We start from the raw sequence: 14222 nt of genomic DNA, 5'->3' as shown, positions 1-14222 counted from the left end.
TTACGGGGAGAAGAGCATGAGCTCCGAGGTATCTTCGGAAGTCATCAGTATCCTACATCCGTCTAGTGAATAACGCAGGACATACTTACCTCTAAACTCGATCAATGGCAGAGGCTTCGATGGGAGAGGAATGCGCGGAGCAGGAAAGCTCTTGGTGATGAACTTCGCAAGTCGATGGACCTGATAATCTTGAGTAAGTATGGACGCGGGGCCTGCGAGGCCAAGTAATCACTACTCGCCTCATTGCAGGGCTTTAGACATACGACAGAGAGATCGCAAGGAGAGGCTTCGGGGGAAACCTCTAAAATCGTCCTGAGCAAGCTGTAGTCATCCGGTTCCCAAGAAACAGCCTTGCATGACCGGCGCACCCGTTAGTGGGCGAATATTGAGTCTTCATGTGTACTCACTTCGGCGAGTGCGGACTCTCGGTAGCAAGTCGGGCCGCAGGACCCTCTTGGTGGGGCATTTGCGGCGTATGGAGCGATGCGTAGGGCGGGGTCGTACTCATAGTCTAGTTTCTCTAGTGAGTGCGTGCTTAGTGAGGGCAAGTTCATAGCCTCACTGTGAGTAGGGCAATTCGGTGTTATGCAATTGACGGATGGACAGAAGGACGTGATCTGAGCGTTGAAGGTCGTTGCAAAATCATGGGAAGTCTGTATTCGATCCAAGCCTGTCCTTGGGAACGGCGAAAGATCCCTACGAGGGTGCGCTATTCAGTCGCGCATCACAAGCGTACATTGATCGACATCGACGGACCGTTTTGTGTATTCGTCCAATAAACCTGGTCGAGTGACACCGGTGTCCACGTCCGTTGCAGTAAACAAGGGTAACGGCAGAATATCCGTTGCCTGTTGCTGCTCGTATGAGATGCCGTGATCCAAGAACAACCGGCGAGCGGTTTCAAGGACGAGCAATGCGACTAAAAATTGGGATGAAGACCACCGCAATCGCATATTGACGCCAAACAGAGCTTACAGTCGTGGTCCTTGATATCCATCCAAGCCAGCGTGCCATGCCAGTCGTCGAGCTCCCGTGCAGCATCGTATTTTGGATCGTCGATGTACCGCACGTAGGAAATATCATTGCTGTTTCTAAGGCGCACGTAGGGTACGTCGTTGTTGTCGTTGCCGACGTAGATGCTGCGGTCGGCGGGGGTGAAGTTCTCGTACACTGGGACGCTGTCGAAGGATTTTGGCGCGTCCATAATGCAGCCACCTTGCAGTATCCAAGGATCCTGGGCGAAGTCGCCGTCGTCGGTGAAGTCCAAGACGGTAAAGCCTCTAGATTGAGCTTGCTTGTCATGCAACGGCGTATTTGTTGTGGGAACCGGTATAGAGGGAAGCAGCGACATCCCATCCCAAGGAGGTGTTGTCGGTTGCAGTGAGCGAAGCGATCTTCTGGCCATATCCTTCTTCCATTGTGAGAAGTTATGCCATACTTTCCTGAGTACCCTTGCGACTAGTTCTGGTGTCCCTTCTTCGCCATTACTGAACGCACGAAGAGGAGCTTGACGGTTCGAGGCCGCCAAACCAGAGGTATTCAACATAGCGCAACGCGTCCAAGAAGCCCCGGAAAGGTCAACGAGGTCGTACACTGAGTAGCGCAAGTAGTCAGAGAAATGTAGGAAAGGCGCACGAAGATCGTCAGAACGCAGAACAGTGGCTCTCGTGAAGAAACAAGTTCATGTTCGAGATTCGAATGTCGCGGTTGATTGGATCACGTGTGGTCACACTTTTGTCACACATGGTTGTCAGAGACGAACGTACAGCTCGCACACGCTTTTTTGAGCATTAGTGTTAGTCAAGGATAGAAAGAATGAATATATGGAGTTTCAGAAGACGAAGGCCGCTGGGGCGAAGAGAGGAGCAAGTGGATCATGCTTTCCGAGGCACCTGCCGTATTTGGACAGCATCCCGGTGGCGTCGCCGAAACTTTTCGCGACGCGTTGTTGTTCCCTTCTTGGTCATCGCTCTCCTTCCCCAGAACACTGACGATGTCGGGCCAGGGGAAAAAGCTGTCTGGCTACAACTACGGGGACATCTCGTCCCTTGTCCTCACCGCAGACCGCTCTGCGCTCCCTAGACGCGACAAGGAACCGGATGGCGCACCGACTTCACTGGCGGGGCGCATCGACCCCAAAGACATGGGCTCCCGAGCCCTGCGGGAAGCACCCAAGGACATCGAGAAGAAGAAGAAAAAGGCAGCAGACCGCACTGAAGTCGCCGACAAGGTCAAGCGGAAGGCCGAGTCCTCTCGGTTCATGGCTGCAGACATCATTGAGGCGACCCAGGACCTTGAGGACCTCACATACCGCCCCCGCACCGCCGAGACCCGCGAGATCTACTCCCTCATGCTTGCTGCAGTCAACTCTGCCCTAGGGGACGAAGCACCTGACGTCGTACGAAGCGCCACGGACGTAGTGCTCGAGGTGTTGAAGAACGAGGCGGTCAAGGACTTCGACAAGAAGAAGGAGATCGAGGAAGTTGTCGGCCCTCTGTCGTCCGAGCAGTTCTCGCAGCTGCTATCTCTGTCGAAGAAGATAACTGACTACGGCGACGAGGACGAGACTATGGCCGACCCCGACGCAGAGAAGAAGGAGACGGAGATCGACGACGACGTCGGTGTTGCCGTCGTGTTCGACGAGGAGGAGCAAGACGAAGAGGAGGACGAAGGCTTTGAGATTGGAGAGGAGTCTGACGAAGAAGAGGAAGAAGAAGACGCAGAGGCCCCAGCCGAGGGTGCGGAAGGGGAGGACGAGGCGCTTGTGATCGGGGGGGAGGGTTCGAAGACGAAGAAGGACAAAGCCGACAAGGACATTGTCGCCCCACACGAAATCGACGGTTTCTGGGTTCAACGCCAGATCTCAGAAGCCTACCCCGACCCCGTCACTGCCGCCGACAAAGCATCTGCTGTCATCTCCATCCTCGGTTCTGAGTCCAGCTTGCGCGATTGCGAGAACCAGCTCATGGACCTCTTCGAGTACCAGAGCTTCCACATCATCACCAAGTTTCTCAAGAACCGCGATGTCATCTTCTGGTGCACAAAGCTCATGCGTAGCGATGCGGACGAGCGTGTCAACGTCGAGGTGGCTATGCGCGAGAAGGGCGTTGGCTGGATCCTGCGCGAGCTCGCCGGTGACAGGCAGGCGAAGACTGGGAAGGGGGATGCTATGGACGTCGACGAGGCCAAACCTGAGGTCCCCAAGACGGCGACGCTGGCTCCTGGCAGCACGGTTCAGCCAAAGCGCGTACTCGACCTCGAGAGCATGGCTTTCAGCCAGGGTGGTCACCTTATGTCAAACAAGAAGTGCAAGCTGCCCGAAGGCTCGTTCAAGCGCTCGCGAAAAGGTTACGAGGAGATTCACGTCCCGGCGCCGAAGAAGAAGGAGCCTGCCCCCTCCGAGATCGTGCCCGTTGAGGCGCTCCCGGCGTGGGCACGAGAGGCGTTCACCGTCCCGCGCTTGAACCAGATTCAAAGCAAGCTTTTCCCCGTTGCTTTTGGCACGGATGAACCATTGCTTCTCTGTGCACCTACCGGTGCGGGAAAGGCATGTATCATTCTTCGTTCGCCTAATCAAACGAACCTAACCATGATATACAGACGAACGTCGCCATGTTGACCATTTTGAATGAGCTTGCGAAGTACCGCGACGAAGCCACCGGCACGTTCGACCTCGACGCCTTCAAGATCGTTTACATCGCACCCATGAAGGCCTTGGTACAGGAGATGGTCGGCAACTTCTCAGCCCGTTTGAAGGTCTTCGGCATCAAAGTCGGCGAGCTTACCGGTGACTCCCAAATGACGAAGCAGCAGATATCCGAGACGCAGATCATCGTCACTACGCCCGAGAAGTGGGATGTCATTACCCGCAAGAGCACCGATACCAGCTACACGAACCTCGTCCGCCTCATTATCATCGACGAGATCCACCTTCTGCACGACGATCGTGGACCCGTCTTGGAGGCTGTTATCGCGCGTACCATCCGGCGTATGGAGCAGACGAACGAGTACGTTCGTTTGGTTGGGTTGTCGGCCACACTCCCCAATTACAAGGATGTCGCAGCGTTTCTTCGCGTCGACGAGTCCAAGGGCCTCTTCTACTTCGATGCGTCGTACCGCCCCTGTACGCTTCAGCAGCAGTTCATCGGCGTCACGGAGAAAAAGGCGATCAAGCGGTATCAGGTCATGAACGAGGTCTGCTACGAGAAGGTGCTTGATCAGGCGGGCAAGAACCAGACGCTTGTCTTCGTGCACTCTCGCAAGGAGACGGGCAAGACCGCCAAGTACCTGCGCGACACGGCCGTCGACAAGGAGACGATTACCCAGTTCGTACGCCCGGAGAGCAGCACGCGCGAGATTCTCCTGGAGATGGCGTCTAGCGTGAAGGATCCCGTTCTCGCCGACATCCTCCCCTTCGGCTTTGGTATCCATCACGCCGGTATGTCCCGCGAGGACCGTTCGCTCGTGGAAGAGCTTTTCGCCGAGGGTCACATCCAGGTCTTGCTCTGTACCGCTACGCTCGCTTGGGGTGTCAATCTGCCTGCGCACACTGTCATCATCAAGGGCACGCAGATCTACAACCCCGAGAAGGGCCGCTGGACCGAGCTGTCCTCGCAGGATGTGCTCCAGATGCTCGGTCGCGCCGGTCGCCCGCAGTACGACACGTTCGGCGAGGGTGTCATCATCACGAACCACTCCGAGCTGCAGTACTACCTGAGCTTGATGAACCAGCAGCTGCCCATCGAGTCGCAGTTCGTCGCGAAGCTGGCGGACAATTTGAACGCCGAGATTGTGCTCGGGACTATCCGCAACCGCGACGAGGCCGTGCAGTGGCTGGGGTACACCTACCTGTATGTCCGCATGCTCAAGGACCCGTCGCTATACAGCGTCGGCGTGGACTACCAGGTTGACGACGTTGGGCTCGTGCAGAAGCGCGCGGATATCGTGCACTCGGCGGCTACGCTTCTCGAGAAGAGCCAGCTTCTGAAGTACGAGCGCGCTACCGGGCGCTTCCACAGCACCGAGCTCGGCCGGATCGCGTCGTACTTCTACGTCACGCACAACTCGATGCTGGTGTACAACAAGCACTTGCGGCCGACGATGTCGACGATTGAGCTGTTCAGGGTGTTCGCGCTGTCGAACGAGTTCAAGCTCATTCCGGTGCGGCAGGAAGAGAAGATTGAGTTGGCTAAACTGCTCGAGCGTGTACCCATCCCGGTGAAGGAGAGCGTGGAGGAGCCGGCAGCAAAGATCAATGTGTTGCTGCAGGCGTACATCTCGCGATTGAAGCTCGATGGTATGTCGCGTAGGTATTCAAGGGGCATATTACTCACATCCCTCTTAGGCTTCGTCTTGGTCGCCGACATGGTCTTCATTCAACAGTCAGCCGGCCGGTGAGTATTTCGCTATCCTCGGAAGTCCAGTCGTTCTGACCTTTCCATAGTATCCTTCGTGCCATGTTCGAGATCTGCCTCAAGCGTGGATGGGCTGTTCCTGCGAAGGCGTGCTTGGACCTTTGCAAGATGGTTGAGAAGCGAATGTGGGGTTCTATGACGCCTTTGCGCCAGTTCCCGGATGTGCATCCTCAGGTCATTCGCAAGGCTGAGGGCAAGCAATTCGTGCGTATTCTTACATTTGGTTGTCGCTTTCGTGCTGACTCAAGTGTAGCCTTGGTACCGCTACTTCGATTTGGTAAGGACTACACGATACCATCCATATCGGACGAGTGCTGATTTCATTATGCAGAGCCCGCCCGAAATTGGCGAGTTGATTGGCATCCCGGCCCAGGGCAACAAGGTTCACCGCCTGGTCCACAGCTTCCCGAAGCTTCAGTAGGTGCCGCCAAGTCGTCTTAGGCCAACAATACTCATGTACTTTTCTAGATTGCAGGCACAGGTTCAGCCCATCACCCGCTCGCTTCTGCGCATCGACCTAACCATCACGCCTGACTTCCGATGGGACGAGAAGTACCACGGCACGTCGGAGTCGTTCTTCATCCTTGTCGAGGACGTTGATGGCGAGATCATCCTCTTCCACGACCAGTTTGTCCTGCGTCAGCGTTATGCGGAGGATGAGCACAACGTCACCCTCACTGTGCCGATGTTTGAGCCCGTTCCCCCCAACTACTACATCTCGGTCGTGTCTGAGCGCTGGCTCCACGCCGAGACGCGCCTGCCCATATCCTTCAAGTACCTCATCCTGCCGGAGAAGTTCCCACCACCCACCCCTCTCCTCGACCTCCAGCCGCTCCCGCTGTCCGCACTCCACAACAAGGAGTTCGAGAGCATCTACTCCTCGGAGATCAAGACGTTCAACAAGATTCAGACGCAGGTGTTCCAGGCGTTGTACACCACCGATGAGAACGTCTTCATCGGCGCACCTACCGGCAGCGGCAAGACTGTCTGCGCCGAGTTCGCTCTTCTGCGCCTATGGAGCAAGCGCGAACAGCCGCGGGCAGTGTGCATCGAACCGTTCCAGGAGATGGTGGATATGCGGGTAGCAGAGTGGCAGGCCAAGTTCTCCAAGCTACAAGGGGGAAAGGAGATCGTCAGTCTCACCGGTGAGACCAGCGCAGACCTTCGCTTGTTGGAAAAGGGAGACGTCATCGTCTGCACGCCTACCCAAGTGAGTTGCCCAGGCTTTGTCGCTTCGGAGTAGTTCTGACCTCGACCCAGTGGGATGTTATCTCCCGTAGATGGCGTCAGCGAAAGAACGTGCAGAACATTGGTTTGATTATCGCGGACGAGGTACAGCAAGTCGGTGGCGAGGTCGGGCCCACCTACGAGGTCATCTTGTCTCGCACAAGATACGTGTCTGCGCAGACGGAGATCAAGACTCGCATCGTTGCCTGCGGTGTGTCCTTGGCCAATGCTCGCGACCTTGGAGAGTGGATCGGCGCCCCTTCACACGATATCTTCAACTTCTCGCCAAGGTACGCGAACGAATTGCCCTCCTACTCCTTCGGCTGACCCCTTTCGTAGTGCTCGTCCTCTTGACATGGATATCCACATTCAGTCCTTCACCATCCCCCACTTCCCCTCCCTTATGATTGCGATGTCGAAGCCCGCTTACTTGGCAATCACAGAGTACGCACCAACCAAGCCGACCATCATCTTTGTGCCATCTCGTCGCCAATGTCGCCTCACTGTGGACGTCCTTCTCACACATTGCTCTGCCGATGACAACCCTGACCGGTTCCTCAATGCCGACCTCGAAGCCATTCAGCCTCACTTGGACCGCTTGTCGGACGAGGGCCTGAAGGAGTGTATGAAGCACGGCATCGGCTACTACCACGAAGCGTTGAGCAAGCAGGACAAGCGCATCGTACAGCGTATCTTCGAGTCTGGTGCCATCCAGGTGCTTGTGGCGAGCAAGGACACCGCGTGGAGTCTTCCCGTTGCCAGCTACATGGTCATCATCATGGGTGTCCAGTACTACGAGGGCAAGGAGCACCGGTACCTCGACTACCCGATCATGGACGTTCTGCAGATGATGGGCCGTGCCTGCCGTCCAAGAGAGGACGACCGGAGTCGCTGCGTGCTCATGTGTCAGCAGACGCGCAAGGACTTCTACAAGAAGTTTCTCGCGGAGGGCCTGCCCATCGAGTCCCACCTGCCGACGAACATGATTCACGATTACTTCCTTGCGGAGATCGCGGTGAAGACGATCGAGAACAAACAGGATGCGATGGTGAGTTCGTTGTAGTATCCTCCTGGGGAACGGTGTTAACGGGCTGTCAGGATATCTTGACGTGGACGTACTTCTACAGGCGGATGACGCAGAACCCGAACTACTACAACTTGCACAACGTCAGCCACCAGCACTTGTCCGACCACCTGTCCGAGTTGGTGGAGAACACGTTGAGCGACTTGCAGAATTCGCAGTGCATCGCGATCGGTATGTCACACTTGCTCAGCGTACTGTCCGTTAACTGATAAATCTGTTAAGAGGACGAGATGGACGTCACTGCCCTGAACTTGGGTATGATCGCGGCGTACTACAACATCTCTTGTGAGTTTGATCCCGAACCCTTTCCTATATTGCGCTAACCGTTTCCTCTACAGACGTCACCGTCGAGGTCTACAACTTGTCGCTAAAGGAGCGCACGAAGTTGAAGGGCTTGCTCGAGGTTGTCGCTTCTTCCGCCGAGTTCGAGATGATCCCCATCCGCCGGCACGAAGACGTCTTGCTGCGTCGCATCTACGAGCGCGTGCCCGTCAAGGTCGACTCTGTCAACTACGAGGCACCGCACTTCAAGACCTTCCTGCTGCTCCAGGCGCACTTCTCGCGCATCCAATTGCCGCCAGACCTTGCTGCCGACCAGGTGCTCGTGTTGGAAAAGGTGCTCAACTTGCTATCCGCCTGCGTTGATGTCATGTCGTCGAACGCATGGCTGAATGCGCTTGGGGCGATGGACTTGTCGCAGATGTGTGTGCAGGCGATGTGGGAGACGGACTCGCCATTGAAACAATTGCCGCACTTCGAGCCGGAGGTGAGCAACGGCCTCGTTGATATCAGCTTACGCCCTCATTGCTGACTTCCGTGTTCTCGCAGGTCATCAAACGCTTCCAGGCTGCAGGCATCGAGAACATCTACGACTTCCAGCAGATGGACGACGACCAGCGGACGGAGCTGTTGCAGATGGACGCTGCGCAGACGCGCGACGTTGCCGTCATGGCCAATGCCTTCCCAAACCTCGATGTCTCGTACGAGCTGGTGAAGGGCGAGTACACTGCCGGCGCACCCATCCACCTAAAAGTCACTCTCGCCCGCGACGTGGACGAGGACGACGAGGATGACGAGCAGATCGTCGTCGCGCCGTTTTATCCAGCAAAGAAGATGGTCAATTGGTGGCTCGTTGTCGGCGAACCAAATACGCGACAGCTGCTGGTCATCAAAAAGGTCACCTTCAACAAGGCGCTGAACGTCAAGTTGGAGTTCACGTTGACGAAGGGTCAGCACAACCTGAAGCTGTTCGTCATCTGCGACTCCTATGTTGGTGCGGACCACGACATCCCTCTCGAGCCCGTCGACGTGGCAGAGGGCGAAGATAGCGACGATGATGATGATTCTGATGAGGACATGGAAGAGTAGACGGTATTCTGCTGTGTTTTGTATCGCGCTGTGTTGTTTGCTTTTGGACATGTATCAGTAGTATCTCTCTAATGGCCCACTCTCCCAGCCTTGTGGGTTCAACAAATCCTCAAAGAGACAAGCCTTTGAAGGAAACAATTACCTATTTGCGCATATTTGAAGCTATAAATCGTGGAAAACAAGGCCAAAGCGTACGGACGTGTCCCCCGTCATCCGTCTCGATATTTACACATTCGCGGACACTGTTTCTCGTCCGCAACCATCATGAAGCTCAAGGAAATACACCGGACGTCGACGTTCGCCTGGTCCCCGTCGGCGTCGCTCCCCTTGCTGGCAACGGGAACAGTAGCCGGCGCGCTCGATGCATCCTTCAGTAACGAAAGCCAGCTCGAGATATGGGCTCCCGACTTCCTGGACAAGTCTGAATACGACCTGGGAGCACCAGACGGAAGATTCGGACCCAAGGGATCCATCACCGATAGCGCGCGCTTCAATCGCCTCGCGTGGGGATGCGTCGATGCCGCCCATCCGAAGGGTGTGCTTGCCGCGGGCATGGAGAACGGAGAGCTCGCGTTGTGGGATCCCAGCAAGATTGTGCAGGGGCTAGGGTAAGCTCCTCGTCTTGTCCGCGGGAGACGCGTCACTGACGCGTACCAGCGCGTCTGAATCCCTAATCCTGCGCAACACCACGCATACGGGACCTATCCGCGGGCTGGACTTTAATCCCATCCAAAACAACCTTGTCGCGTCTGGAGGTGTGGGAGCTGAAGTGCGTGATACACGACAGTATTAGGGCATGGTCTAACACAGCCTTAGGTGTACGTATGGGACATCAAGGACCCTAGCAAGCCCTACACTCCCACTGGCACAAGAAGTACCAAGCTTGACGACATCACATCGATCGCGTGGAACCAGCAAGTGCAGCATGTCCTTGCTGGTGCGAGCAGCACGGGCTATACTGTGGTATGGGACCTGCGCGGCAAGCGCGAGGTTGTCGCTCTGGCATATGGTGGCGGTGCGGGAACGCTGGCGGGCCAAATGAGCAATGGTGGAGGGATGGCGATTGGCGGACGGCGCGGAATGAGCGATATTGCGTGGCATCCTGATAATGCTACGCGGCTTGTCACGGCGTCGGAAGATGATTCCTCGCCTATCATTATGGTGTGGGATTTGCGCAATGCTCGTGCCCCAGAGAAGGTACTTTGCAGTGAGATTGACGTGGTTCTATTGCTGATCACTATGTTCCAGATTCTTACCGGCCACGAGAAGGGCGTGCTATCGCTTTCATGGTGCAAACAAGACGCCGATCTCTTGCTATCATGCGGGAAAGACAATCGTGCTCTTTGCTGGAACCCTCAAACATCCGAAATAATCGGTGAACTACCTTCTGCCGACAACTGGGCATTCCAGGTTGACTGGTGCCCGCGGAATCCTGATCTCCTCGCCACTGCATTCTTCGACGGCACCATTGGCATCCACTCCATTCAGTCCACGAACGACGCCGCGTCCGCTTCTCAGGCTGCTGGTGCTACTGCCGCTCGCGCGGATGGTGCTGACATCTTCGACATTCCCGGACCGTCGCGCACATCACAGACGGGTTCCTTCTCCCTCAAGCAACCCCCGAAGTGGCTGCGCACCCCGGCTGCCAACTCTTTCGGATTCGGTGGTCAGCTTGTGACTGTTTCCAACCTGCCCTCTTCGCAAAACCGGAACCAGAGCTCGGTAGTACACCTCCGCAAGGTGGTGACAGAGGAAGCTTTCGTTGAGCGCGCCAAGAAACTGCAGAATGCCTTGTCGTGCGAGGGTCTCAAGGCATTCGTAGAGGACAAAGCGTCTGCAGAGGCGACCGAGGTCTGGAAGGCCCTTTCCAGCCTCTTCCAGGCAAACTCCCGGGACGAGCTGATTACGCTGCTTGGATTCTCGAAGACCGAAATTGCTGCTCGCGTTGCGGAGGCCATTGCTAAGGTCAAGTCCTCAGCAGCCGCTGGCGGTGCCTCTCCCACTCCTTCCCCACCTCCCGAGTCCGAGACACAGACTGGCGACTCCACCAAATCCGCTGTGGTGTCTTTCGCCGAGCCGGAACGCGAGGAGAGCCCTGCGAGCGACCTGGGTCAAGAGAAGACGCCGTCCGAGGTCAGTGGCAACAGCGTCACCTCCGAGACTACGAACACAACTCGTGGGGCCGACGCGGAGTCGACCACCACTGTGCCGAGCTTGTTCGGTGACGACGGCGGCAATGCTGATGACGGCGAGGATTTCTTTGCCAACATCGGCACGCCATCCCAAGGCGAGCAGCTGGTTCCGCACCACAACTATCCCCTCGACTCCTCTGTCGCTGCGACCATCGGATCTGGACCTTCGAGTGTGGCCTCCGAGAGCCTCAAGGATAACACGTTCAGGATCTACCCGTCGGATGAGTCGGAGACCGACAGGCTCATTACGAAGGCCCTCGTACTGGGCGACTTCGAGTCGGCGGTCTCGCTCTGCCTATCGTGCGACCGCTTCGCTGACGCGATTCTCCTTGCCGTGCGTGGTGGTCCCGAGCTTTTGCAGAGGACCCAGAAGGCATACTTCGAGAAGCGTACCGCCGCTTTGCCATACTTGCGCTTGTTCCAGTCGATCGTCAGCAACGACCTCTCCGACATCGTTCAGAATGCGGACCTACAGGAGTGGCAGGAGATATTCGTCGTGCTGTGCACCTTCGCCAGCCAGGACGAGTTCGCCAACCTAGCCGAGGAGCTCGGTCGCCGCCTTGAGTTCGAGTACGTCGAGGACAAGGACTCAGAGGATACGGGCATCTCGTCGCGCGCGGTCGAGTTCAGGAAGAATGCGATGCTGACGTACTTGGCTGCGGGCAAGCTCGAGCGCGTTGCAAACCTTTGGGTGGAGGAGCTCGTCGAGGAAGAACGCGCTGCCGCGTCCGCCGAGCAACAGGATGGGTCCTTGTTCACTGCTCACGCATACGCTCTGGAGACGTTCATCGAGAAGGTCAGCGTCTTCCGGTCGGCGACGAAGTACGTGGACACAGACCTTACGCCGACGACTGCCGAGCAATCGAGCGTCCGCACGTTCAAGCTCGGCGTTATCTACGACAAGTACCTCGAGTATGCGCTGCTGCTCACGACGCAGGGCTTGCTGGAGGAGGCTGTCACGTTCGTCAAGCTCGTCCCTGCCGATTACAAGGGCACGGGTGACGTTGATATGAGCGTTGAACGCGAGCGGCTGCTCGTCGCCGCTTCCAAAAAGGCCGCTCCGAGAGCGGCTGCACCTGCTCTTCCCTCGAAGCAGGTCCCTACCGCGTACCCGAGCTACCCGTCGTACCAGCCTTCGGTACCGGCCGCTGCGCCTGCGTCGACGCCCTACAACCCGTATGCGCCACCCGGTCAGGCCACGGCGCCAGCACCCGCGCCCTCAATGTACACGCCTGCTGGAGGCCAGTCGAACCCGTATGCCCCTGCGAACGGTCAGTACCAGGCACCATACCAACAAGCTCCTCACATCCCTGGTCCGCCTCAGCCTTCGAGCATGGTTCCGCCGCCGCCTAGGCCTGCTAGCGTCACGCAGCGCCCGCCCCCGCCGCCCAAGCGCCAGGAGAACGGTGGATGGAACGATGCCCCAGCTATCGCGTCGACGCGGTCACCCGCTCCTCCCCAGGGTGGGTACAAGCCCAGCGCTATCACGTCGCCATTCCCGAATGCGTCTCCTCCTTCGTTCTCGCCGTATATGGGCGGTCAGACGGGTCTCCCGCCGCCACCGCGTCCAGGCAGTGTTCAGGGTACGCCTCCCCCGCCCCCACCGGGTCGCGGTGGGCCCCCTCCTCCCCGTGGTGGGCCTCCTCCGTCTGGTTCTGGCATGTTCCCTCCTCCTCAGGCCCGCCCGCCTTCCATTCCGCCAAGCATGGGTCCCGGTGGGATCATGTCTCCTCAAGGACCGGGTCCGGTTCCCCGCCTACCGACGCCGAGCCAGTACGCCCCTCCGCCGCGTGCGAGCATGTCGTCGCCGCCTGGTCCGGGAATGAGGGCGTCTCCGTCGATTGGGCAGCCGCCGCAGGGTGGACCGTACGCGCCGCCGCCTTCGCAGATGCAGCCGAGCCCCTACGCACCGCCGCAGATGCAGTCGTCACCATCGGGTCCACCGCCGCCAGGTCCTGGGCCATATGGTCCTCCTCCAGGTGCGCAGAGGGGACCGTCAGCCCCGCCTGGCGGTCCTCCTTCGGGACCGCCTCGTGCTGCGCCGTCGGCGCCGCCAGCAAAGAAGGGCCCGCCCCCTCCAAAATATCGTGAGCAATGAGCTGTCAAAGGCGTGCAAAATTGCTGATGTGTTCTATAGCTCCTGGGGATAGAAGTCACATTCCGGAGTCCGCCCAGCCTATCTTCAACGTCGTGAGCGGCGAGCTCAATCGGATGCGGCGGACGACGCCGGTAAGCATTGTGTTGATCATCTCCAACTATCGCTCATACACCTTCAGCCTCAGCAAAAGCGCCTCGTAGATGATCTCGAGCGTCGTATCAACCCTCTCTTCGACGCCCTGAACTGCGAGACCCTGTCCGTGCCTGTTGTCGAGCAGTTGCTTGTGCTCACCAGAGGTACGTTCCGTCCTCCCTCTCTTATGTTCTTACTGACCCTTCTTACAGCCATGGAGGCGCGCGACCGTCCAGCTGCGCTCGCCATCCACGTCGACCTCCTCACTCGCGGCTCGCAGACGGATGATATTGGCTTGTGGATGTCTGGGATCAAGCAGCTCATCATGCGCTTGTAGAATGTTCTTTCATGCACGAATTTCGTACGACGTCGGACGATGTTTATGTCGGTGGATGTGTCTCTCAATAATTATGGATGTTGTTTGCATGTTTGCATGGAGTGATGATGGTCGAGGCTGAGGATTTGCAGAAGATTGATGTGAGTGCGTGCCGCTCCCACTCGGTAGAGCGCTAGAAGCAGGTGTTTGATCGTATGCTCAATACGCGCGTTCTTCACGTAGATCGAGCGTATGTATGGAGGGAGGGGAGCCAGGCTTCCTATAGCCTGAAGCTGTGTGCGTGAAAAGCATCACGCACATGCACTCAGCTCAATCTCTTGATTTGCACGCGTATTGTGATACTGAAAAAGGCCTGCGAGACCTCAACAAA

The 14222-nt window shown here is 57.3% G+C and overlaps 3 protein-coding genes across 3 annotated transcripts; 2 read left to right on the top strand and 1 right to left on the bottom strand.

Annotated features, from left to right (window-relative positions):
* SCHCODRAFT_02601998 (uncharacterized protein) lies at positions 1 to 1546 on the bottom strand (the record flags this gene model as incomplete). The annotated part of the gene is made up of 6 exons (XM_003028924.2): positions 1 to 32; positions 90 to 180; positions 408 to 534; positions 563 to 617; positions 737 to 919; positions 976 to 1546. The coding sequence occupies 6 exons, from the start codon at positions 1544 to 1546 to the stop codon at positions 1 to 3; spliced, it is 1059 nt and encodes a 352-aa protein (XP_003028970.1).
* Positions 1547 to 1968: 422 nt separating this feature from the next.
* SCHCODRAFT_02587698 (Sec63-domain-containing protein) lies at positions 1969 to 9242 on the top strand. Its single transcript, XM_050343967.1, has 13 exons — positions 1969 to 3547; positions 3601 to 5296; positions 5345 to 5393; positions 5444 to 5618; positions 5668 to 5691; positions 5746 to 5831; positions 5883 to 6624; positions 6675 to 6931; positions 6981 to 7689; positions 7740 to 7896; positions 7948 to 8010; positions 8064 to 8491; positions 8554 to 9242. The coding sequence occupies exons 1-13, from the start codon at positions 1994 to 1996 to the stop codon at positions 9091 to 9093; spliced, it is 6480 nt and encodes a 2159-aa protein (XP_050198520.1). The 5' UTR covers positions 1969 to 1993; the 3' UTR covers positions 9094 to 9242.
* Positions 9243 to 9288: 46 nt separating this feature from the next.
* SCHCODRAFT_02636940 (uncharacterized protein) lies at positions 9289 to 13941 on the top strand. Its single transcript, XM_050345943.1, has 7 exons — positions 9289 to 9701; positions 9751 to 9862; positions 9910 to 10290; positions 10342 to 13372; positions 13423 to 13514; positions 13562 to 13679; positions 13728 to 13941. Exons 1-7 carry the CDS (start codon positions 9358 to 9360, stop codon positions 13850 to 13852), a joined length of 4203 nt encoding a protein of 1400 aa, XP_050198519.1. The 5' UTR covers positions 9289 to 9357; the 3' UTR covers positions 13853 to 13941.
* Positions 13942 to 14222: the final 281 nt, after the last annotated feature.

The sequence above is a fragment of the Schizophyllum commune genome (assembly GCF_000143185.2).
Source record: "Schizophyllum commune H4-8 unplaced genomic scaffold SCHCOscaffold_10, whole genome shotgun sequence".
Lineage (NCBI taxonomy): Eukaryota > Fungi > Basidiomycota > Agaricomycetes > Agaricales > Schizophyllaceae > Schizophyllum > Schizophyllum commune.
This window is presented reverse-complemented; position numbering and strand designations above follow the sequence as displayed.